Source organism: Haemaphysalis longicornis, unplaced genomic scaffold (genome assembly GCF_048455015.1).
Source record: "Haemaphysalis longicornis isolate Haplotype H1 unplaced genomic scaffold, Haemaphysalis longicornis Haplotype H1 scaffold_2, whole genome shotgun sequence".
In the NCBI taxonomy this organism is placed as follows: domain Eukaryota; kingdom Metazoa; phylum Arthropoda; class Arachnida; order Ixodida; family Ixodidae; genus Haemaphysalis; species Haemaphysalis longicornis.
The window spans coordinates 161,769,208-161,795,999 of NW_027526295.1; the positions used below are offsets into that span (position 1 = coordinate 161,769,208).

Consider the following 26,792-nt stretch of genomic DNA (forward strand, 5'->3'; position numbering starts at 1 on the left):
TAACGAAGTAAGCAAAGAGAAAGATGAAAATCGAAGTTAACGGAATCAACAAGAGGGGAACACCACCAGGGCCGGTCTATAGGAAAGCGTGTAGTTCGGTTCTGTGCACGAACTACAGCAGACCATCGATGAGTGCATTGTGTTGAGCGGTGTTGACCGCACAAGCGCGCATTGCGTGAATTAGCGTTGGTGTCCAACGAGTGTTTATAACATCGTTCTGCCAATAACATTTGTGTTCCACGTGACCTGTGAACTGGAGTCATGTTCTCAGTTGTTGGCATTTTTCGTGGCATCGCACTCTAAGCAATTTTGAGCGTGTATCGAACAAAAATGTTGTTTATTCATTAAAATGGAAAGGGAACGCAGTCGCTACGCTGGAGGCGGTATGAAGTTGACTCCCTGGTCGTCGACAGTGGAGGAACCAAAGCCCGGGAATTCCACGTCGTCCTTTGGAAGCGAGTTTCTGTGCACATCACCATTCTGAAAAAAAAAAAAAAAGACAAGCCGATAAAGAGGTTTAGTGGCACATAGAAAGTTTCGTTAGCTTTTTTTGTGTGGCGAGCAAATTTCTAGGACATGGCTGAAAACTTCTGCAACGCTTTACAACGTTGCCTTGAAAGACAAAGAGGTAACTAAGAAAGGTCCCCGTGTTTCTTCGAGCTGACTGTCCAGCACCGATTGTACAGGGAGTACTGAAACCTTTTGTGATAGCATATGGTTGGGTGAGCTATTTTTTTAAAGCTTTTGTGAGAGCGTATCGTTGGGAGAGCGTATGTTTCGATGATCAAGTGAACTAGCGCTTAACAATTAAATAAAAACATGTTTCTGCTTTACATACTAGCGCTTACCAATTAAATAAATACGTGTTACTGCTTTCCGTAGCGAGCGTACCGTATGTCAAAATTTTGTGGGCCAATCCTAAGCCTTCTCGACCACAAAGAATTCAAAGAATCGGCTTTACCTTTCAATGTGACAAACATTTTTTAAGTCAGTGAGAAAGAAAGGTGTTTTCTCTAGCTTTCCTGCATGAAAAGTGTCAGCCTCGCTCGGGAGGTAAGCTTGTGCATTGAATTTTTTGCAGCCTGCGCGTTTCCGGCTTGGCCTACAATATTTCGACGAAGGCTGTACATTTTCCTTATACGCCGTACAGAGCGTGTAACGTGTGCGCGTATATGCAGGTTGTAAGCATAGCGTGCATTATCGGGTGGTCTTTGGACATGCGTGATCGTTTGGTCCTTTTATGTTCCACCAAATACAGCAGGACCTCATGCCATGCATTTGGCGCACTTTCGTCACCGTCACAATATACTGGCATGACCCCCCATCTGCTTTATCCGGCTGCGCAGGAGCGCATGATAAGAAAAAAAAGGCGCCTTTAGGAAAAGAAGCTTCAAGGCGCTCCGTGGGCTCTACCTGAATATTTTTTGAAGCTTTAAAAACAAGAGTATCAAACTAAATACGTGGAAAATAAGAAAGAACTTGCTAAAAACCTAACTTCAAGGCGGGGAATACATAAGCACATATTTGTTCTCCAGAGTAAGACAAACTTTGACGTTATACAATTAGGCACCTCGGTTTAGCCAGAAGACATTCTTTTGACGTCAAAAACGAAAAAGCACACATAGTCTGCAATATTGGAAAAAATAAAATGCAGGTAAGTCATATAACGTCCAACAAGAAAAACTACAATGGCTATACACCCTGTGAGAGGGATCCTTGTCGTCCTCAGCAGGTTTAAAACTAAAATGATTGGAAATAAATTACTAACAAGTGCTATTTTCAAACCATATTTTTCTGTTTACGACCGGACTATTCTTTTGCCTGAGGCCACCTTAATGCTCTTTTATCGAGCTCTGAAAGATTTAGTGCGTCTGGCAGTTAGCGTTACTATGGAGGGTGGAATTTCTTTTTGCAAGAAGTAATCAGGAACAATGTTTAAAAATTGCCGTTTAAAAATCGTGCCCTTAGCATGCAATCTAGTTTTTCTAGATAAGTTTACAGTTGTAAAATCGGGAATTTTAAAAATGTGGTTTTTAATAATGTTGAATGCTAAGCAAGCTGGCGCCAATATTGAATTGAATACCGAATACAACTCGCTATAATATTTGTTTCCTTGGTTTTGGTTTTTCATGCCATTTAAAGGGTGATGATACAAGGTCCAGTACCGGCTGCTAGGTCGGCGCTTTTAAAGGAAGGCTACTTACTGGATGCAGGTTCTTCTTTTTCGGTTAAATCCCGAGAGGTGCCCGATATTTTTTTCTTAAGCGCCTTTAATGGGGATCAGCACAGTTCTGACCCGAGAATTTTCTATTCATAATAAAATTAGTGGGCTCCAAAAGGCGCTGTTTGTTGCCTAAAAAAGCCGTGCTGCAAATTAAGCTTGCATTAAGGAGATAAAGCTCCGCAATATTTTCTAATGAATAGGGATTATCACCGTACCATAAACTTTATTTTCCCTTCAATTGCAAGCTGCGAATGCTTGCTTCACAGTTGGTTTAAACTTTCATGTTCGAGTGGAGTTACTAAGAGAGTGCGTTCATTATTAAGTCTAAATAACTGGAGGTCCTGGCGCCAGCCAAAAGCAACGATAACACGAACGTAAATCCACGCAGACGTGTTATTTCTGTACCAAAATTGCCGTTTAAGATTTTGACAGATATTATACGGAATAACACTAGAAAAACTCACCTCGGTACTTCCTAAAGATGATATTTTCTTGTTACCTTTCCTTCTCCGCAACCAGTTCCAGCTGAACCGAATCAGTAGCTGTTCATCAACAGGGCTGGACCAACGGGCTGAAAAAATAATACCGACCAAGTGCAATGAAGGCTGGGAAAAAAGATCAAGAGGACACTTACATCTACTCGTGGAACTGTTGCATGTGGTTGTATTTGCTAGATCACTTTCTGAAACGTTTTATTTCCCTGCTTGGGGCAGCACATTTCTTTAATATGACTTAGGTGTTCATAATTGAGTAATCAGCAGTGTCACCATCCCCGCTACCTCAAGAACTACCGTAAATAGCGTCTCACTCGTTTTTGGTAATGTTTGGGGGGTGTTCTCAACACGTTTGTTGTGTTTTTTTCTACTTTTAAGTTTAAATGAATATTATCATGCACAGTTTAAACTGAATAAGCGTGTTGCCCACTGCCCAATAAGTACGGTCCTACGAACGTGGAAGCTTTCCATCACAGCCATGGTGAGAAAATTGAAAGTCATTGAAGGATAACACGCTTTCGAGGCTTTTTCTCCGTGCATAGTCAGAAATTTAAAGTTAAACATGCGGTGTTTTACTTATTGACGAAGCAGACCCATTTCATACAAGAGATGTTTAATATACCACTAGCTTTAACCCTAAGTGCAGATTAGGCGAATGAGCTTTATGGACATAGCCCGGAAGTTTCTGCCATTATTGCAGAAAGTGGCTACTACCACAGTCGACCAGGTAGGTGTGATTTCTTTGGTGGATACATGATCTCCTGCGCAATACGAAAGGTTTCTCCTTCAGTGCTCACTGAGTACGAAAAGTCTGCAAATTACTGTAGTACTTCTTATTACTTAGACGGGGAAGCGATATGTTATCCTGAGGTGACAGCAATAAAAATGGGCATAAATTGGGCTCAAAAACAAGGAACACATTTCATATGTTCATCCCGACCAAAGTATAACGCAATGCTGACTACACTGTGCCATCAACGTTTTTCTCTTCAGAGACGCACATAAGAGTCGTTAATGTTTCGTCCAGTCTCTTTACATGCATAGGGTACCGAGCGAGCATCTTATGTTTTCAGTTCTGTTTAGTGCACGTACACGCATTTTGTTCACAAGACGTCTTCCCTTATTCATACTCCAGGCAAGATTTCGTGACGTTAGATCTTATGACACACTCGAAAGTATGCATGATCGCATTCAAACAACTTGCGCATCCTTACTCAACCTGAATTGAGTCGGAGCTAAAGCAAAGATAAGATGTGTCAACGTGTAAGTAGTTGTTTCTCCGTGGACGGAGAAATAACTAAACATGACAAGTACCAAATGACTCAACACGTGCTTTACCCATCAGTGTCAGTAGTATAGTTGCCCACTGGGCGTAACCGGGTACTACCACTAGAAACGCATCAATTGAAGTACAGATTGCCATATAAACCACGTATCTTACCAAATATTGCTTACGCGAGGGCTTTCACAGGGTTCTGTCAAAATTAGAAACCTCCGGTCACAGCAGTTTGTAACATATGACAACGAGCAAATGGCGAATACTCTGCCAATACGTAAGCTTAAGTGCGTATGCATAGTCCTGCAAAAGTCATAACTGGCATCCTTTCAGACTCGGCTTGCGTAATTACCAAAATGCAGTACTAGGAACCGCTGTTGTTACAGATTTCGTCAGCCGTGAGTGAGAGAGGGGCAGTTATCAGTTTTGCCTATGCCTCCACCCCGTTGTCAAACTAAACACCGCACACAGCAGGCACGGGACAAAATGGAGGAGCTTTGCGGCGGTCCTAACTGCCTTGCATGCGTATTCATGCGTACAGCAATTAAACTACGTAGTTCGATATCTCGGACTACGGATGTGCTAGAAGAATTCTGACAAATGAAATTGTTTAGAAAGACGATTGCATATCTAACGTGTCAATAGAAACATGCCTGCTTACCGCAGCCAGTAAAAGATAATTATTCAATTTTAGTTAAGTAGGTCACTCAGAGCATTAATTACCCCCTCATTCTGTGTTCCCCTGAGCGCATTACGTTACTGTCGAGTTCGTGTTCACGTAAATCTAAGCACCTAAGTTTACATACACACGTCGATTTAATGTTGATCACCCTGTATATCCTTGCATACAAGTGATGAAAGAGATTGTTCCTGCCGCAGGCAAAGGAATAAGGTCACCATGCTGCTTCACGCATGTGGAGGTAATTTCACATGTGGATGTATCTTAATATTACATTCATTCCAGTAGCAAACCTTGTGTAAGCATACGTTCAGAGCCTTTTTAACAAGATTTCCTACTTCGCGAAAACAAAAGAGAACTCCTGAAGCCGCAGTTCGTACGTTCAATAAGCAATGCACGCCAAGATAAGAAATAAAACGATGGCTATGCAGGGTTGCACGTGACCCTTCGGGGTTGTTGCTAATTCAACTCCTCCCTTTTGTGTGCTTTTACTTGTAGTACAACTGTGCACTATAAATATGGGCTGCTATTTTGCAAATGTGCTTTCTTCAAGCGGAAATGCGAGGAAAATGGGTCACTCACCTGTTACGAGACTAATTAAACATCCTAGTACAAAGGCAATGAGGGCACCGACAAAACTGTACCACAGGTAGGACAGCCGGTAGATATACTCGATCTGAGAACTGCAAACAAGAAACAATAAAAATTGTCTAGCGGATATCAATATCGACGTATCGACGAGCAAGAACCCACACCAAAAATGGAGTCCTTATTGAAACTGCTATTCGGTTACTTGAAGGTGCTTTGTAGCACCGAATGAGGTAATCGTAATTTTTTGTGGTCATAATGGGGTAAAGAAATAAAAGTCGAGAAAAAATTACGATTATTTCATTCGGCGCTACAAAGCACCTTCAAGTAGCCGATTAGAACTGACAATAAGGACTGCATCCTTGGTGTGTGTCCTTACAGAATCCCGCATCCAATATATTTTTGTTCTGCAGAAATTTATTAAGAAAGTTCTGGCTAGAGCAGTGCGGAAATTCCATTTGCTTACCCCGACTTGCGACCACGTTTCCCATTCGCGACCGTGGCGGCCACTTTTCTGATAAAGGCGAAAAGCAAAAACGCCCGTGTGTACGTGATTTCGGCGCACGCTAAAGATCCCCAGGTGGACAAAATTAATCCGGAGCCCTCTACAATGGCGCGCCTCATCGCCTGCGTTGCTTAGGCTCTACAATCTATCATTCAAACACCTTTCACGTGGCGGCCGCTGGGAACACGCTCTGCGTCTCCCGTGGTGGTCGAGGGGCGGCCCTAGTTGACCAGTCTCTAAACCTCTCTATAATATTGTAGCGTTATGTAGGGGTTCGCTACTCGTAAGCAATTAGTTTAATGCCAGGATTAGGCTTAGATCACAGAGCTAATGGCGATGCCAGTACCGAGCGGGACACACACAAACGAGTTTCGTCTTCTTTCACTTTCATGCGCCAGAACACGCGCATCTGGTTTCGTGCTGTGGTGGGATTGGCGGCATTGATAGTCTTCAGTGTAGAGCTCCTTTCTAGGCTGTCGCTGAATCGATGGGCCGTGGTATTGCCCCCCTCTTCTAAGATAGCATCGTCTCGATGCTAGGCTGTGGCTGTAGACGATCATAGCAAAACGAGATGGCGCAGCGGGTTGCCGTCAAACTGGTAACACGACAGTTTTGGCGTCAGCCAAAATTTCTCGCTCTTGTTGATGAGGGTGAGGTCAGTTTCTGTCATAGTAAGGCTTCATTCGCACGACGTGTACGACCTCGGAAGTTGTCCTGCGTAGCGAGGAAGAAGCGCTACTGTCCGGTATAACTTCGTAATTGACGTCACTTAGGCGGCGCACGACCTTATATGGGCCAAAGTACCGACGCAGTAGTTTTTCTGAACGTCCGCGCTCGCGCACTGGTGTCCAAACCCAGACAGCGTCTCCAGGCTCGTAAAACACCAACCGCCTGTGCTGATTGTAGCGAGCTGCGTCGGCGCACTGCTGACGTTGGACCGCTGGCGTGCTAGCTGGCGTGCTTCCTCCGCTTTTTGCACGAAGTTATCAATGTCGATGTTCTCTTCATCTTCATGAACCGGTAGCATGGAATCTAAGGTAGTAGTAACGGTGCGGCCGTAAACTAATTGGAAAGGAGTAATTGCTGTGGTCTCCTGAACTGCCGTGTTGTAGGCGAACGTGGCGTATGGCAAAATTTCGTCCCAGGTTTTGTGCTCCACGTCTACATACATGGAAAGCATGTCGGCGAGGGTCCTGTTTAGTCTCTCCGTCAAGCCGTTGGTCTGCGGATGGTATGCAGTAGTCCGCCTGTGGGTGGTGTGCGTCAGCATCATAACGGACTGCATGAGGTCCGCCGTGAAAGCTGTACCTCTGTCTGTTATGACGGCCTGTGGTGCCCCATGCCTCAAAACGACGTTGTGCACAAAAAACTGTGCTACCTCAGCCGAGGTTGCTCGTACGACAGCCGCTGTCTCCGCATACCGTGTGAGGTAGTCAGTCGCGACCACGATCCATCGATTACCCTTCGTCGACGTTGGAAATGGCCCCAGCAAGTCCATGCCGACTTGTTGAAAAGGCGCATTAGGTGGCTTGATCGGTTGAAGTAGCCCTGCCGGTTTCAGAGGTGGAGTCTTCCTTCTCTGGCAGTCGCGGCAGGTATTTACATAGTGCTGAACTGTGTGCAATAATTTGGGCCAATAGTACTTCTGGCGAATCCTCGCTAGAGTACGGCTAACGCCCAGATGCCCTGCCGAGGTTTCGTCGTGACAGGCGTACAAAATTTCGGGCCGCATGACTGTTGGTATGACCAGTAGGAACGAGTCCTTCGTATCCCCAAAATTCCGTTTGTAGAGCACGCCGTTCCGAAGACGGAATGACGAGATGTTCCGGGTAAATGCACGTGGAACACGGACATCGAGGCCTTCTAAATGCTGTATAAGCAGCAGTAGTTCAGGGTCGGCGCGTTGGAGTTGGGCCATTTGGGAGTCGGTAACGGCCCCAAGGAAGGGAACGTCGTCGTCTGCTTCTGGGCTCGCTGAATCGATGGGCGCCCGGGACAAGCAGTCAGCGTCACTGTGCTTACGTCCCGACTTGTACACTACTGTCATGTCATAGTCTTGCAACCGGAGGCTCCATCGAGCGAGGCGTCCAGATGGGTCCTTCAGGTTTGCAAGCCAGCACAACGAGTGGTGATCGCTGACAACTTTAAACGGCCTGCCATAAAGATACGGTCGGAACTTGATGATGGCCCAGACGACGGCAAGACCGGTGTAGAAAGGAGCTCTACACTGAAGACTATCAATGCCGCCAATCCCACCACAGCACGAAACCAGATGCGCGTGTTCTGGCGCATGAAAGTGAAAGAAGACGAAACTCGTTTGTGTGTGTCCCGCTCGGTACTGGCATCGCAGACACAACATCCCTGTGGCAGACTCCTAGGGCGGAAGCGCCTAGTGACAGGACCTCGTAACTAGATAGCGGAAGGTTAAGGCGTCTAAAGGTTGACTCCAGATGCGTGCGTCGCATTGGGGAGAAGCTGCGGCAATTAAATAGAAAATGATCTAAATTTTCCAGTTCGTCGCAGAAAGGACATTGCGGAGATGGAGCCAGACGAGATTTATAAAGATAAAAATTTAGTGGGGGAATTTTGCACCGAAGTTTAGTGATTGCTACCTCGCATATACTTGTTTCACAAAACATTGGCTTCCATGCATGACGAAGGTGGCTATAATCTCTAGAGGATAGAAGGGCGTCTTGCTTATAAGCCTGGAGTAGCTGTAGACGTTTAAATCTCGCCCCCAATAGAAAACTGTCATTTGGACATTGCACGACCACAGGGCCACCAAGAGACATGCTGGCTAATTGATCAGCCACTTCATTGTATGAGATTCCTGCATGTCCTGGAACCCACACTAGCCGAACCTCACAAAGCTGATGCGGAACAAATGATCGGAATGTGCGGATAATTGGAGAATCTTTTTCGGATGTTAATGCGGAACACACAGAGAGGGAGTCAGAAAGTATAACTACATGGGAAAATCTATGCTGAAGTTTTTGAAGAGCCAAAATTATTACCAATAATTCCGCCTGGAAAATAGGTGTGAAATCAGGTAACCTGATCGAAAAGGACCAATCGACCTCCATTCTTATGTTGTGGCGACAGGCAGGTTTTCCTGCTAGCCAGCTAAACATTCACACATACCTCATTTTTCTTCCTGAATCTACTTTTATATTATACATATTTAAAAAATTCTGTTGGGTATTTTCCTTTCTAAATTTTGGGATCTAAAATAATATAGGTCACATCCTCATTAGGCACAAAACTTCTTGGCCAATCCCCCGCGTGGGTATGTGCCATTGTGGGAGGCAACCAACCAACCAACTGGCATCGCCATTAGCTCTGTGATCTAAGCCTAATCCTGGCATTAAACTAATTGCTTACGAGTAGCGAACCCCTACATAACGCTACATTTTTGGTGGAGGGTGCGGGTTGTGACCCCGTATGCGACAAGACGACAGCGTTGCTGGAGACGAAGCGCCTCGCACGGAGCTGACTCCTGTTCACCAACGCAGCAGTCGTCGACTCCAAGGTGCTTCACCCGAATTCGGACTGCTGCCGGCGACAACCAGAGTAGCAAAAACACACATCATGACCTCAACTACGACGCAGACCGACTATGCCGTCCCAGGTCAGTTTGTCATCCATCAGCCGCGAACGCCGCCAATATTTAACGGCAATGTCTTTGAGGACGCAGAAGACTGGCTTGACCTCTATGAGCGCGTCGCGAGCTTTAATGGATGGGATGCACTGATGAAACGGCGACAAGTGTATTTCTCGCTCGACCACCACGCGAGGACGTGGTTCGAGAACCACGAAAGGGAGTTCCCAACCTGGGACGAATTTCGCACTCGGTTTCTGGCTGCCTATGCCAGAGGCGACCGCAGGGAAAAGGCCGAAGCTGCGCTATACACAAGAAATCAGCGTCCCAATGAGAGCGTGACCATGTATTACGAAGACATGTCCCGCCTTTTCGGGCGTGCTGACCCATACATGGCCGAGGACAAGAAGCTCCGTCACCTTATGCGAGGCGTTAAGCAGGAGCTGTTTGCCGGGCTAGTGCGCAACCCTCCGCGTACCGTTCTCGAGTTTATCAATGAAGCGTCGACCATGGAAAGGACGCTGGAGCAGCGCTCCAGACAGTACGACCGCAGTCAAAGCTGCACGTCGGTGGACGTACTCTCCGCTGCCTTGGCCACCAGCCCAGACGCATTGCGTGAGCTCATTCGTTCGGTAGTTCGGGAAGAACTTCGCCGACCGCAGCTGCCACCGGCTTTACAGACATATGACTCGCTATCACAAGTACTTCGATAGGAAGTGCGGCAAGCGGTTCAGGAACCAGCTGAACTCGACATGCCGGCATCTCGCAGCTCCGCTACATACGCCGCCGCTCTCCAGCAAACCTCTCCCTACGCCGCTCCGAACGTCGCCGTCGCAACGCCTTCTCCGTACGCCACTCGGAACTTCGCCGCCCCAACGCCTGCCGCCACCTATGCCGCGTCTGGTGACGGCGCCATGGCCCCTCGCCAGCCGGGATATCGACGCACCCCGGCGACCATTCGGAAGACGGATTTGTGGCGTGCACCGGATAGCCGGCCACTGTGTTTTCATTGTGGTGAAGCCAGCCATCTGTACAGGTCCTGCCCGTACCGCCGTGCCGGTCTCCGCGGTTTTCATCCCAACGCACCCTGCCCGCGAAACGGTGAACGGCCACCTGAAATTCAGGAGTACCTGCTTGCACAGCATAATTGGTCGACGTCTAGTCGTGAGGAAACAAGGCCGTCGTCGTCACCTTATCGTTACCATATAATCCTCCTGTGAAGCCTTGAGGTAATCCATTGCCGGGGTAGTGCAGTTGGCGTAGAAGTAACCAATAAGAAACGCTACATCCGGTCAAGCGCACACGCGAATTTGGAGGCTTGATATTGTATGACAAAAAGAAATTGTGTGCTCTTATTTGCGCGAATATCCATAGGAATTACTTCCCTTATAGCCCCGTACCGGGGTTTAAGCACCATAAAGGGAAGCCAAACTGATAGAGCATGTTATCATACAGGGGTAGATCATCACGTCATGAATGCAGACATACCACCGGACTCAGCACCAATTGTTTATTAATTCGACAAATTAGAAAACCGAAAGGACAGGTATTGCCGCCCCACGTACATTCCCACAACACGATTTGTGACACTACGTTTTGCGATTGGTAGAACAGTATTGATGACTTTTCACCAAGCGTTTCCCGAAAGAAACGCTGAGACAGGGACATAAAAATTTAAAATGAGTGTACTCGGAAACATTTTCTGCGGACGGGTTTTCAGAAGACCCAAAGCTAACAAATATTACAAACTTGGATGCCTCGGCGCAGGCGCAAAGCTGTCTTCCAGTTTCACATTCCTTGAAAAGCTTCGGTGTGCGTTACAAGCGCACTCAAAAGATTTATGCGGGGGATTGCGGGAACCGTCCGGACTTTACTTACCACAAGCACACTTATAATATCAACGGCTCACGGCAAAAGTCATGCGCGATAGGCTACGCTGCTTGGACACGGCGGCAACACCATTTGCGGGTGCGCATTTTCTAACTATTTTCCCAAGCGGGAGTACCTGCTAGAAAAGCTTCGCCATGGGCGGCATAAAGAGGCTGGGCTTGATGGCCGACTTTACCTGGGCACCACCATACCAAGACAGCGTAAGAAAAACCTTTTTTTTTAGTGTACATGATACGCGAATAGGTAAAAAAACACTGGGAGGTCTCAAGGTAAAAACCGCGAGCTGATAGTTATTGAATAAATACATAACAAATATTAGCGATTTTAAATAAAAAACAAGCACTCAGCATAAAAAGAGGAGTAGGGGAAATGTGAATACTACAATCACCTAATAAAAAAATATTACGCCAAGAAACAAGTTCACAAAGAAAACATCAATGCAGTCACAAAAATGGGATATAAGTGCGATATTAACAAAAACTAACACACATATTACTGTGGTTAACATCAATTCAAACCTGAAATATCGGGAAGAATATTATTTTGTTTAGGTGTAAGAAAGCGGCGTGCATTAGAAAATACAATTTCAGGTTTGAGAGTCGAATATGAGGTTTGAAACTGAAAGGTTTGTTTTCCGTAGTTCGAGTGTACACATGGGAATAATGAAATCCGACGAGAAGCAAAGCGCGTTGAAATGGGATAACAGTCGTGCGCCAAACGTGAAAGGCGGACGCTTTTACAGCCGATGACATGGCCGCGTTCCTGAAAGGACGTTGGCGTTGCCTAATGTAATAAAGAGGGCTATTCATGTCAACGGTAGCACTCGCTAAGGCGCTTGCTTTCAGCCTGGGTGGGAATGTGGTATTGATCGCAACCTGTGGTCAGGTATGATGGGAAACGTAGAAGGGTGGCGCGCTTCCTTGGGTTTTCTCTTGAAAGACGATACGAACACAAGGTAAACGTTGACGGGACGTGAAATAATCTGCGCATTCAAAAGATGGAAGTTAGCCCTCCTGTATACAGGAGGTATCACACATCTTGAGTACTATTACGTAGCTATAATGGCATTACGGGCACGCTATCGTTCCGCTCTTTAAGCAAGTGATTCAGTTAGACTCACATCAATGCAAGCAATTGGATGGTTTTAGCCCTCCTTCCCCGAAGAGCTGCGTCATAACTGCTGGGATGATAAACAATCGTCTGTGCCACAATTTCGGTGCTGTGAAGGCTATTTTAGTTTACCATATTGTACTCAGCGGTCTTGCCCCGATTTGTTTCACTGTAGTCCCCAAATCTTACTTGTAAGCATCGATGTCGACCGATGGAAGCACCGGCTGTTCAAGGCCGGTCACATTGAGGTACAGATCAACGCATCCGTCAACCGAGACCGGAGGTCGCCAGTGGAGAGGCCTCCGGATGTAGGCGCCAACACTGATCCAAGACAGGGCGACAACGCCGGAGACCAAGCCAGTTATGGCCCCCTAGAAAGAGTTTTCCCGACAAAGGAAACATACGATGTAATCGACTGCAGTTCATGTAGTCATGTGGTGAGGCTTAATTTCTCAAAATGCCGTTGAGAATAAAGCACAGCCAGGAGGCAGCAATGTTCAATAAAATGACACTTACATTACCACACAACCGCGATGGTCGAAAAAGTACTAAAGTACCAAAGTACCAAAGTACCAAAGTACAAAGTACGAATGTGTACTTTGGTTGCCTAGTATGCGCTTGCTGTGAAAATTTCTTTTTTTCTCTACGCGTGCTGAACTGCCAGAAGTATTGTTTGCACGATTGCTGCCTATGGCTTGGAGGAGGGCAAAGGTCCCTCAAGCTGACAGTAAACAGCCTTTTTGTTCTTCCCCTCTTCAACTTGCGCGTTATGGGGAATATAACGTAACATGAAATGAAATAAAACACACATGAGTTTTTATTGCTTCACTTACACCTTGAATTGTTGTTATTAAAGCGATGTGTGTATTGATAGCCAGTTTTCTTATTTTTGGACGGAACCTACGCTTGCAAACAGGTCGACATTGCACCTGTCGAGACACCTTGTGTACAATAATTATCCCGCAAGCTTTATGTACGTTCAACAGCACCTTAAATATTGAGAACTATGGGAGAGCTTCCTTGGATAGGGCTGGAGCACAAACGAAACGGGCTTTCAGACGTTGATCGCATAGCGGACGCACCTAATACGCAGATCTAGTCCTCAGACTTCTCAAAGACAACAAAGAACTACAGGATCACGAAGTCCTTCTATTTTGTGAAATTGCAGCACGTATAAGCTGAAGGAGTAGTGCCGTTAAATTTCCACCGTTCCTTTAAGGGGCAAAGCACCTTAGGGGCTCGGGCTGCCGGCGTCTCCTTTCATCGTCTCATGTCGTCGCGTCGCGGCATTAAACACTGGGACACTCGTTTTCAACGCCTCGTGGTACGCTAGAACGCTTCGTGTTTCAACGACACGAGACTTTTACAGCAAAGCTGTATATCTCTATCCCGCCCCCCAACGGTTTTATATCCGTCGGCAAAAACATCAAGACGCCAAGGCCTAAGACGTCGAGCACTCAGCGTCGAACTCACATTATAGATGATAAGGCGCCAGTTAAGAATAGGATCCCCGCACCATGTGTTCCTGGAAAAGATTATGTTTGCAGATCATATTTGAAGGCTAGGCAGGATCTAGTGACACTAGCGGAGTGCAAGCGACAAGTCCGCCGAGACGACGAGAAACATTTCATACCCTCCGTCTCGAAATTCCGCCTCAAAATTGGGTTTCAACTCCAGGTTTTCTTCCGTAAAGCGTACTTCTTAGCATGCTACGGCGTGTGACGCGAAGACAACTTACGGGCAGTCTGTCTGTCATTTAATTGCTTAAATCCGTTCTACGCTAGAGAGGGCGCCACCACCGCAGCAAGAGCGCGATTGCGCCTCCCACCCGCGCTTCTCCGGCGCCCAATCAGCGCGCGCCGTGAGGCAATAGAGAGACTTACAATCTTTGAATACACTTATACAGTCCATGCTTAGCTCCTCCTCAGGTTTCACGTTAGTGGACATCGCCCGTAATTTTTTCTTCCGGTTAGTTCAGGTCGCCACAAGCGTGCTATAGCGCTCACTTCGTGGGGTGAAGGAGGCATGAGTCCTTGGACAATAAACAAGAGAACGTTGTGCTTACGATGGAGTTGGCGAATGGGACAAAGATGCCAAGCGTGTACACGCCGACCAGGGGGCCTCCCACTATTCCGAGAATGGATAGTGCGGACTAGAAGAAAAATATAGATGGGGTATAAAGAACATTGTTAATTATGCAAACGAATTGGGCGCGGCGGCAATGTGTAGCAACCGAGGAAAGGTTACACACACTGGCCGCGTATGTGCTTATTTCAGCGCAACTCATATCGAAGGACAATAGCGCTTGCTCCGCGGCCAAATAGCTCGAGTAGAGTTTAATGTGTTCGTAGATTTCGCTGGCTGCGGCGGTGTTACGCTTTAGCAAAACTACATGTACCGTGTAACATTAGAACAGTGCAACCGGATCGTTCTGTGAAATTTTAAATGCTACGCTCTGTAAAATTCTCTCTGACATTGTGATGCGGGAGATTTATGAATGCACCATTCCACCCTTTTTTACGGATGAAGTGCGTATTAAAGAACACAGCATCCGTCACAAGCACGGAGTTTGAGAAAAAATTCATAGGCATTCTATAATGTGCTACTCATGAAGCACTTAAGCTACAATAAGTGTAAAGCATGTCCCTGAAACGTTTCTCACAGAGTGTTCGGCCGTCTTATAACAATAAACTTTCTGACCAAGAGGATTTGAAATGGGGTAGAGGTTAACCGGTGGGCCGTCTTCGTAACGTAACCCAAATCATGTGTTGCGTATTGTTTCTTGTACCGATTTACAGCGCTGCGCTAAACAAGGGATGAGTCTTCAGTCATGAGTCGTACAAATGCCTGTTGGTTATTTTTAATGCTCAAACGCGAGCAGGTTACCCGTCGTACCTGAAGCACGTCACCCATCTGCTGGGCGACGTATACCATGGCCACCACGATGACGCCGAAGACAACGGCTGCACGCGTGAGAAGAGGGGAAAAGAATAAACATACAAATTGTTGTATACGGGAAATATAGAGGTACGGCGTGCTTATAGTATTAGTCACAACACCACTTTGTATTTACAGACGTCTGCATACAAGCCTTAGCATTGAAGCCCGGAAAACAACGAGTATTTTTAAGTTAGAATAAACCTTAACGTCGTAGCACAAGTCGAGCTGACAGTTTTTGTTAGGCCACGGGGCATATAGATATTAGTTGTTGAAAAATGTTTGCGGTCGTGCAGGTCACGCTGAGTGCAGCCGTATGTGGTTCACTCGCTCTCAAGAAGTCAGTTTTCTCAAAAGCAGATTGTTGTATACGGGAAGGCGTACCCGAGCCGAGCTCCGTCGCCTCCGATATGCGTGTGGTAGCATGGTGAAGCGAGCGGCCAGCCAATGTTTCTGCCTTGAAGAAGACCAGAAGCCGAAGGCAAACTTAACATCTTTACTGCATGGCGAGAGTTGAGCCGAAGCCAGGCAAGAATAATGCCTCGAGGGGCGAGATTACAGTACAGGACTCGAGCAGAGTGATAGCATTGAGTCACTGCTCAAACAGGAATGAACTAGAGTGCTGGGTGAGGAGGGGGGGGGTCTTATTTATACCCAAAGCGCCAACGGTCAAACATGCATTCCCTCTATATTGTGAATATGATACGAACGGTACAGACACGCATAACGCTCTTTTCAGAGGTCGTGAGTGGTCGGTAGTAGCGGCGCACGCTTCGTCCTAGAGAGGAGAGAGAGGAGGTCTCCGCAACGGCTTCCGCGTCCTTCGGACAAGTCTCTGCATGTATCGTCTGTCACCGCCCAAGTTTGAATCACGCAGAGAGAGAGGCGACAGCGATCCAGACTTTCCCAGACAGGATCTGTCGGCTGCAAGCGTGAGTCACCGACGGAGAGGCCTGCTGGAAAGGCGCACGGAGAGGAGGCTTCGCCATACAGCCGAGAAGTGCGGCACAAAGCCCGAAGCGCTGCGGCCCGCTCAGACCCTTCTACAATGGTTTCTGCAGCCCGCCGGGGCCCGCTACAGCCCGGTGATTCGTAAGAAAATGTAATTAAGAACGTTTCTGTTCCTGGGTTTCTCGTACTCCTCCCGTCACTCTATTCCTTAATTAAATACGATAGTGACGGGAGGAAATCACAAGTTGCTAGGGAAATTTTTTTGCTAATTTTACTAAATTACTATCTACTGCGTTTACGAAATGTTTAAGCGTGCTTCGTTTTAGTTTTGTTTCTTGGTAATGCGACATGGATAAGATAGTACTAAGAAGTCATATAACTGCGCACAACGAATGCGGCTATTACGATTCGCCAAGTTGCATGTCAAAAGTCGTTTCAAAGGTGCCCTCTTTTGTGTTGGTAATTGCGTAAACATTGGATGCGCTCGTAACAAATTAGAACGTGTTCATGTGCAGTCCGCAACAAATAAAACGTACACAGCAAGCCCCCTACCAGAGTAGGAAAGTTTCGAGTTCATGTTTGTTTTTGCTAAAGGAGAAATGCAGGTTTGCGTCTTGTGCTGGTACAAAGGGAAGCTTCTATACGTCAGAAACATAACTCCGCCGCATTAGTTGCTGTCGTAAAAGAGAAGCGATGGTGGGGTTTACGCTTTTTTCGCACATAATTTAAGGACAGCATTTAATTTACCCACAATTGTAGAAATGTATTTGGAATGTAAGCTCCTTTCTTGTAACGAAAGTGCATAGTTCCCTCACTTCACCCGATAGTCAGTTCTAGTAATTGCGAGACCATGAAATCGGAATATACTTGGGTATATTACTTACTGGTTTAGCCGTAGAAGTTGGTGCAGGAGATAAGGACAATTTAATACCTGATAGGGTGCAGCAACAATACATCCCAAGAATGTGTCAACAAGCTAATAAAGATCTTCTAAAATACGACGCATACATAAAAAGTCTCACAAAGCGATTTTATTCATCTTATTCTCTCAAAATTGCCATACGGACCGATCTGTCGAAAGTGACCGTAATCCTGTCGTCCGCGTCAGGAGCGGATACACGTACAACCACATTTGCCTTCAGGTTTATCCCCCCCCCCCTCTTTTCACGCACGAAGGCTTCATCCGATTCCTTAAAAGATTATTCATCTACGCATAATCGCTGCATGCTTCAGGAAATTGCAAGGCCTTGTTTTTCAGTCATACTCGCTCGCGCGGACCGTGCCGTTATCATTAATATTTTTGTTCACAAGAAGAAATTGGAGCGCGAAAAGCAGAGGCTCTTACTAAGAATCTTGAGTGTGATTCCGGAGGCTCTGTCTCCGAGGTCCGGTTTGATGTACGTCTTGATGATGTCTTGAAGGGTGGTCGTCGCCAAGGAACTCAAACTGGCAGACACGCCACTAGCAAAAGATTTGAAGAAAAAACCTTAAAACAGCACCGAGTTGTTTCTTTGGCGAAATGTTTAAATTGACGTGAAATAACACCGTTAGCGTTGCTGGATAAATACTGCCGCTGCCATGCGATTTTACCACGTGACCTTGAATTTGACCACGTGACCTTGACCTTGAATACAGCATGGACCACAATGTGCAGTAAGACCGATCGGACTGCGAAAATTGCCTACAAAAATTGCCTACAACTCCGAACAGCCGGATGTAACTGTACCAAATGTGCGAATGCTGCACGCTGCCAACACCATCGGCCACGCTGTCTTGAGCGGTTGGGATGCTCCGTATATTTATGTCTGGGTGTTCCCTGGCATTGCCGACACACGAGTAGACAAAATATATTCTATTTAATTTAATAGAAAGAATACTATATTTGGTGATATCGTAGAATGACTTCGTTTTCGGGGGACTTATTGTTCAGGGATGCAGTCATCTTAGGTTAGTCTCACTGAACACAAGAAAGGTTCAAGTAGGGTAATACGCTACACTGAAAAAAACAAGGCACTAACCTGAGGCCTCCACTAAATATTCCCGATACGATGAGTCCTGGTACACCCGGGTAATTACCCAGTATGTCCATTACGAAGAACGGGTTCAGCTGCGGGGCAGAGTGGACCACAACACTTTGTAATTTTTTGCATGTATTTTAATGAATCATTTTTAAGAAAACCAGTTTAAGAAATTTTATAAATTACCAACCAACTTCCCGTCCTTCCGTCCCACATAGGTTTACTGCTTTCTCAATTTTACGAAGTTTCAGATCTAACGAAATAAATTTTGAGTCCTTGTGTTTTAGTAAACCCAGGTTTGGCGGTATTTAAAAAGGCGTTCATGATCGGTTGGCGTGCGTGGTTGTTCCGAAACAAAATTGTTCTTCTGTGTAATAAAAAAAAAAGCTGTCTTTCGCCCATCCTTCTTAATATGAAATCCGTGCTCTAAGTGAACACGAAAACACTTTCTCTTAGCTGTCACTGCCTTATATTCAACACACTGACATACCAAACAAAGTTGGAGACCAGAATCATTTGAATTATATCAGAAACAAATTTAAAACGCAGGTGAAAGAATACCTTCTAAGTCAGAATTTATGCTTCAATAGCTAAAACTGTGGATGTTGTATAAACTTGTTTAATGCGCTGGTTTTGTAGTAATGTCGATGTTTAAAACGCAGTTATAGTTCTACTCTTATTATCCTATTGTACTTTCTTATACTTTACTCCGATTTACTTTAATGTACGGTACTATTATTGTCCTTTATTCATGGCGGGTAACAGCGCAAACTGGACGTAAACATGAAAAGGGGGAGACACCAACAAGCGATGTTCGTGTCTCTCTCTTTTGGTATTTTCGTCCAGTTTGCGCTGCTGCCCGCCATGGAACAGTACCAACTAGCCCGGCTTACAACACTCCAGTCCTTTATTGTCTGGCGCTCCCCATGTTGCTTATATTTTTTATTACTCAAACATTATATTTTACAGCTTGTCAATTTTGCTTATTCATTCTACTGTATCAAAGGGGGCTGGGGCCTCCGCCAGGCTTTTGTAGCCTGTAGTCCCAGCCTCCCTCCTCGTACATCTGAGGACATAAAATATTTCAATCTTTGAATCTTTGAGCGAGTCATATTCACTTGGGCGAGTAATATTCACTGGCTCATGAATAAATTTGGTAAAGTTCTTGGACTTTTTATTTGAAAGAAATATTCCTACAAGCCTGCACATTTATAATCATCGTTTGAAATGCTTTTTAAAGTGTCTACTTTGAAATTATACCGTGAAGGCACGACAGCAAATCCAGGATTTAAAGTACATTCCTAAAGTTTTTCACGTGGAAACGGTAAAGCAGTCACACTGAGTCTACATCGTTTTAAAATAAAATTTTTCAACTATTGGCCAATAAGAGCATTTCTTTACTATGTGAACTAAGAGAGGTGCTATTAGGTAAATAACATAGTTTGGCTTCTCCGTCGCAAAAAAAAACAGACTAAATAATTTAAAGAATTCTCAGAAAGTGCATTTTTGTTTGCTTCTCATTAGCCATTTTATGGCTTTCCTCCGTTTTTGCTCTAATTTAGCTGTTTACGTGATTTTCGATAAGAAGTCGAAGGGAAATTTATTCCTCCGCATTTATAAATGTAGATGATTTCTTTGCCAAGACAGGTGAGGTGAGGTGACTGTGAGAGGGAAAGAGGTTCCCAGCCTGCACCACATATGTATCGCCGGGAGAGAAAGGGAAGGGGATGGGGTAGAAATATGGGTTGAGGTAGTGGTACAAAGGTGGTTGGGGCAGGAAAAGGAAGGGGTAATGGGGAAGAGAAGATAGATCAGCGACCACCGCCCGGGAAACGGAAAACTAGGTGTCGCTACAGTTTGTTGGGGCCAGGGAGCCGTCTTGGAATTTGAGCGACCAAGTTACAAATATGCAGACAAGAGGATGTAACATAGCGATGTCATCTCAGCTGTAAGAAATTACAATCAATTATTGATGCTGCAGTCAAATGCGCGAACACGGCGCCATCTCCTCACTACACTAACTACAGACAATCAATCAATAAATAAGGGAAGCTGATACAAAAAGAGTTCATGAACGCTAGCGCTTGACTCTATACTAGAGAAGTCACAATATAAATAACATAGGCTATTACCAGACTTTCCTTAGATTATTTCCGGGCCAGTTTTCGTAAGTGCATCCCTGTCCTGAGCTGCTCAAGTGCCATGTCGTAACGGCCATAATTTTTAATGGTCGCACACTGGCTGTTAAAAAATACCTTATTGAACGAATAAATAAGGTCACTGAAACTATTTCACCATTCAGCCATGCACGACGTCTTTCACTCTACCATACCACAATGGTGCCAATAGCACGGGAATCGCACCCACCTGGTCGGCAGCGGTGACTTGCCTTGTGCTGATAGGGTCACATTCGCTGTACCGCGCGAATATTACCAGCCCGACGTAGCATAGCGCAGTCTGGAGTGCAACCACACCCAGCAGATTCACCCACATGGCCCTGGGCAAGAAGGAGCAACATGAGCCGATGACGGGGGCACTAGCAGCCACATTACGATGCTTCCTCGCGCTCGGACAAAGTTTCCGTTCATAACTCATGAGGTTATCACTAGTGGTAAAATCGAGATGTGAGGCTTGAGTCAGTGGGAAGCACTTGAAGTAAATGTATGCACTGGGGCAGTTCGAAATGCCCGGCTTTTATCATGCACACATAAAAATGTTGCACGGGCCACACAGAGCTAATGCTTTCGGGGGCTGGGGCTATTGGCGTCTCCGGTGGTCGTCGTAATCATCGTCTCATGTAGTCACAGTACTAAAACATTGGGAAACTCGTTTACGCCTCGCGCTAGAACGTAAGGTGGACTAAAAAACACCGAGACACTCGTTTACGCCTCGCGCTAGAGAACTTCGTGCTTCAAGGGCAAGAGACATTTACAGCAGAAGCTGTATACCTCTACTCCCCAACGGTTACATCTCCGTTGGAAAAAACACCAAGGCGCCAAGAATACACTTAGACACTGCATGCTTCGCCCCTCCCAGGTTTCACATTAATGGAGATAGCCCGGGATTTTTTTTTTTTACCAAGAAGGCTGCCCTGTAATAATATCTCGCTTTCGTGCAAAAGTTCTTACTTTTGCGTCAGTGCACAATACCGGCAACCGAACCAAAAGAAGCATTAGTTATTGAAGCACAGTAAACGGTTGAACAAAAAAAAATTTAGGGCAGCTTTTCCCTATATAGTGACGCGAAGACTGAGCAATCAGTGGAACTGGCGCCCCACCTAGCTTATTCTTGGTTCGGCTATGTTTATGCGTGGTTATGCATTAAGACCCGAGTCAAATTTTCTGCGTGGTGTCATGGTTAGCCCCCAAAGAGCGAAAAACACTCTGTCGCGTTCCAGTCATGTCCATCTTATTGATTCTACGATAGTCTACACGGATGCATCACGGGCGCACATACCCTGTTCAATGGCAAGTGGCCATGAAGTAGTCACACACACCCTTAGTACTTTCACTAATCCTCCACCTACAGTGGCTGGCTGGGCATACGTGTCTGGTCCAACTTTTCCTCTTTTTTTTTTCCTCTCTTTTTCTTGCCCATTTCCCCTTTCCCACGTGCAGGATAGCAAACTAGGCTCTAGCCGGGTTAACTTTCCTGCCTTTCTTCTACATTCTTCCTTCCTTCCTTCCACCTACAGCGACTATGGAGACCCTGCCCAAAAATAACTAGTATTTAGGACCTCTCCTTAGCACCTCCTTAACCCTGATGATACACCATATACGCTGATTCAATAAAAGCGATCCACGCCATTCACATGGGTAGGATTCCTGAAGAACTACAGTATGATCAACGCGAGGGCTTAACAAAACTACGTCCCCACACTGTCACTCTAAGGTCGATTCCTAGTCACGTTGGAATCCCAGGCAATGAGGTGGTGCGTACCTTCGCCCGCGAACTTCTGCATCGCCGCGTCTGGGATTTCCTGGCCCTATGCACCCACGTATGGCGCTACTATCAGCTAGAAACAGGAAATAAAGCTTCACTATAAAAACACAAGAGAAACTTTTCGTGCACTTCCGATCTAACCACCGCGCAACTATGCATTCTTCGGTGCATACCGAAATACCCTGCTTACACCTGCTCGTTCCTTTCTCTACCGTATCCGACACTCCCCGGCATGTCCCAATTGTCCCGAACAATGCGCTAATTTAGAACATTGTATTTTCTCCTACCCCATTGCAATTCAAACCCCACATTTCTCACTCACCTGCTTCAGTATGGCGGACTATAGGCTAGCCTCGAACCATCTCATGGGACAGTTGGCGTTAATGGACCTGGCCGGGACACTCTCGACGCCTAATTTGTTTAAATCTTACTGGGTCATTAAAGTATGTACAAGATGTTGTTTTAAATCAAAGCTTTACTAAGTTTACCTTTTGACCGCAGACACACCCCTTGCGACATACCCGTTGAAGCGAGTGGCGCGATTCGCCTGGACCGCTGTCGGCTGCGCACAAGGCCCCATGTTTAGTAGTTCTCCTAACGTAGCGGCGGCGGCCGCGACGGGAGCGGCCGCTCAGCTGATCGAGAGCCGACCAAACACGCAGACTCAAACGGATGCGCCACTGGGTCGTCTCGGGCTATGTGCTCCATCTTGCGCCGCGTTAGCCGTGAAAGAGGAACGCCGCGTTCGCCGAGAATGAAAGCGAGGCCTGGCCTCTTTTGGTGAGCGCTGCACAGGACCGACGGCAAAGGTTAACCAAGCGAAACCAAGACTCAGCCAGAGTAAGCCAAGCTTTTGCTTTGCATATCCATGGTTAGCTGAGCTAAGCCGCGAGCATTTTATTTTAAGTACCAGTCATTTGTTTCAGGATTGGACCGAAGTCGTCGCATCTGTTCTCTAGTAGCGGCTCTTCGACAGTGACTCTCTTTTTCTGCCGCTCAGTATCTCCCTTCGTCGGAAACCCGGCTGTTGCACGTCACATATATTTCCGAACTTGCCGCTCAAAGTTCTTTACGTCTGCAGGCAGGCGCGGATTGTTTTTCTCGCACGCTTTCACATATATCCCAATGTGGAAAAGGACCGGATTATCGCGCACTAGAACCGGCGGCAACCGGCTTCGCGAACTCGACGTCTGTGCGAGATGTTTCATTCTTGCGATTTGTGGCGCCAACGCACGAGAACTGGCGATGGAAAAAGCACACGAGAGATCACGCCACGAACGCTGGGCAGAGTGTTGGTCAAGGTCGACCGGTACCGGCACGTGCGATGAAGACATAGCTAGGCGAGGCTACGCGAGGCTCTGAGTGGCGTTCGTGCCGGGCAGCTCGCGCCGGAGGAGTTTTTAGATGCGAAGCAGCTTATGGTCGAGCCTGTTCCCTCCGCCGTTGTGTGGGTGCCATTGTGTGGCGTCCACACCCCCACTGCGCATGCCTGGCCAGCACCGCTGATGATGATTGTGGCAGGATGCCCCTAGAGATTGGCCAACCAAAGAATCCATCACGAGATAACTTCGCGTTCAACCACCGTCGTCATCTTCCCGTAGGGGAACCCTGAGTACCACACTCCACTGCGCACGCCTGGCCAGGCACCGCTGATGATAATTGTGGCAGGATGCCCCTAGGGAATGGCGAACCAAAACTCCATCACGAGATAGCTTCGCGTTTAACCACCGTCGTCATCTTCCCGTAGGGGAACCCTGAGTAGTATGCGAGGCATTCCTCCTCTCCTCTCCGACGCTCCTCTCCTCTCCGGCATTCCTCCTCTCCTCTCTGAAGCTGCTCTCCTCTCCGGGATTGCGCAACGAATGGCAACACCTGCGGCTCGGCGCGCGATAATGCGAAGCAGCTTAGGGTTAGATACGCGCACGGCCGGACTGGAGCAGCGGCGAGCGCGCACTTTCATACGGCCTGCGCACCCAAGAAGGAACCAATACAGCAGATTCTTTACAGTGGGGGCGCTTCGAACCAACCCTCTGCCCTTCCAACCCGCCTTTCTGTTAGTCGACGCATCGCCTCTGGCCGAGCAGCTGTGTGTTTTTGACAGTGCGCTTCGCTGCCGGCGGGCCGCTCAGCCCGACCGGAGCGTGAATAGCAGAATCACGTTTAGCTAAGCGATAACCCTATCTCACTCGACGGGAAATCATTCGCGTCACTGGTCGTGCCCTGTGCGTGTGCAAACCAAGACATCATGCGAAAGGAAAAATAAAAAATAAGAAATGATATTTCAGTCACGGAAAGTTCCGTGTTTATTTGCCTGTCTCACCATTTTCATATAATACAGTCGCTGATAAGATATGAAGGCCTCGCATATTTTTCTTCATGTGCCCCGAGTTAAAATGTTTCTTTCAATTTTTTGATTAGGCGCTTCCGAGTGATAATGTTAGGCTGTTTGACCCAATTAGACCGAAAATTCAGAAGGGGGGAGGAGTCGCCTATTTTAATGACGCACATGTAAATTTACACGGACAGGTATCGCGTGTAGCCACGGCAGGGCTAGAGCAGTGGCAAGTGCGCGCGCGCCGCCGCTCTACCTACCCCGCGCGTGCTGTAGGTCAACCGGCGAGGGTTGGTCCGCAGCGACACGAACTAGCGGCGGTCAAAGGTGGGAACTATACCCGAAGCGCAGGCCGTATGAAAGTGCGCGCCCGCCGCTCCTCCAGCCCGGCCGTGATACGCGACGGCAGCCGCTGCATACTACGCGGGGGGCGCCACTGTAGCTCCGCGGTATAAATGACGCGCGTGTACGCTGTACTCCCCTCCCCTCATTCTCCTCCCGCAACGCCGCGATCAAACTGAAAACTAATGGGAACTTGAGTCGACCCCATGGCTGCTTCGCATACTACTCGAGGTTCCCCCAAGAGAAGATGGTGAAATTTTTTTGCTCGGTATTTTTTTTTACCAACCCCAACGGCCCAAGCTTCAGCTCAAACCACTCCGCTGTTAAAACAAAAATTCGGAATGCAGGCATAAGGCTTCCCAATATTACGATTTCAGGGTGCTTTCAAGCAAGACCAAGGAGTCGTCCAAAAGCACTTGCGACCTTTAATCACTATTGTTGTATTCCGTCTGTAAGTTTATTTTCGATCCCCAAAGTTTCTCCCTTGCAATATCTTACACTCGCTTGTTAACGTACATTTATCCCTATCGGGACTGAAGAAATCTGCTCGAACCCTAATTTAAATGACATTATGAAGTTCTACTGGCTTGGAGCTTCGGTTGGTGGTACAACAATGCTGCCTATTTTACCTGGCTTAGCTAGCCAGTCAGGGCCATGCTATGGAAACTCCCCAATTCCTTACTCCAAGAAGATCCAGCACCCTTACTCAAGGCTGACTGCCTAAATTTGATTGCTGTTCGCTGTTTCAAATAAAGGATCGCTAAGAAGTGCTCGATTCGCGCATGCGTGCAAGTGTTTAAGGCAACTCACCTGCGCACTGCTGCCACACTGGGCATGCTGAGGTAGCGCTGCACCCAGCCCTGGTTTACGGCGTACAAGGTCAGCCACAGAAACGTGCCGCCGATCACCAAAGACCAGACCGAGTGTCGAACCGTTGGGTCCGGCCGGAAACTTGGAAAAGTGATGCCACAAGGGTTATCTTCCACACCGAGATCCTCAAAAAGCAGTAGTTGCCGCTTTATGAATTACTACCGATTTTTTAAAAATGTATTCTACGTTGGCTAAACGTAAGGTGCAGTTCATCTAACATCTTCTGCCGGGTATTAAGCTTTACAAGAAATGTTTGCAGTCACGAAATCATCTGTTGCATCGTCCGCCATCCGTTCATCTGCGGTTAAAAGGGACGACGTTGCGTTTTTATTCTTTTTATTTCGTTCATATATCTGCGGCGCCACTTTTCCGATTCCATTTTGATAACATTAAATTCAATGCGTACGTTTGAATACGGAAAACTGAAAAGTTCGGTTACCTATCAGTGTTCTGCCGTAAAAGTGCTAAAGTATATCAGTGCGTAAGGCAATATTGATATGTATGGACCGTGCACCATGAAGTAGTAGTTCGGGAAGGTTTTGCCGATATAAACTTCGCCTCCACCTTAATCATTATTGTATGGCACTAGTGGTTTTTCGCTACACGAAAGAGCGAAGACAAAAACTTTGCTATAATCCCAGAAAACTGCATGCAACAAGCCAAGAAAATGCAACGAACAAGACAGAAGTGGCAGAATGCGCCATGAAAATCACAAGGCCGGTGAATCATGCCACAGATTTAATTGTCCTAATAGCGGGTTGTTGAGCGCGCGCTGAAATGTCGTTGCATGAACATTTTTATTATACTTATCAGTAATTTATTGCGATATATGAGCGCGCCCCTGTCTGCTGGTACTCTAGTCAACCAGTTGGGAGCTATGAGCATTCACCAATATTTTAATTCAAATAGACCTGAAACGATGCCAATATTTCGCTGAAGGAATTCTGTTAATAGGGCTGCGCGAGCTGTTGAATAACGTTTTTATGCGTAATAAAAAGCTTACCAGCTCATACCATAAGTCTAAAATTGGCCTACG

The 26,792-nt window shown here is 46.6% G+C and overlaps 1 protein-coding gene across 1 annotated transcript in view; it reads right to left on the minus strand.

Moving 5' to 3' along the window:
• Positions 1-356: 356 nt before the first annotated feature.
• Positions 357-26,792, minus strand: part of LOC144167478 (sodium-coupled monocarboxylate transporter 1-like) — a 33,361-nt gene continuing 6,925 nt past the window's right edge. Inside the window, exons 6-15 of the mRNA XM_077696733.1 lie at positions 25,697-25,837; positions 20,638-20,767; positions 18,271-18,359; positions 17,598-17,713; positions 15,260-15,327; positions 14,430-14,516; positions 12,554-12,735; positions 5,256-5,356; positions 2,689-2,795; positions 357-480 (exon numbers count right to left, since the gene is read on the minus strand). Coding sequence (XP_077552859.1) covers positions 370-480; positions 2,689-2,795; positions 5,256-5,356; positions 12,554-12,735; positions 14,430-14,516; positions 15,260-15,327; positions 17,598-17,713; positions 18,271-18,359; positions 20,638-20,767; positions 25,697-25,837 — 1,132 coding nt within the window. The 3' untranslated portion in view covers positions 357-369. The remainder of the gene's footprint in view (positions 481-2,688; positions 2,796-5,255; positions 5,357-12,553; positions 12,736-14,429; positions 14,517-15,259; positions 15,328-17,597; positions 17,714-18,270; positions 18,360-20,637; positions 20,768-25,696; positions 25,838-26,792) is intronic.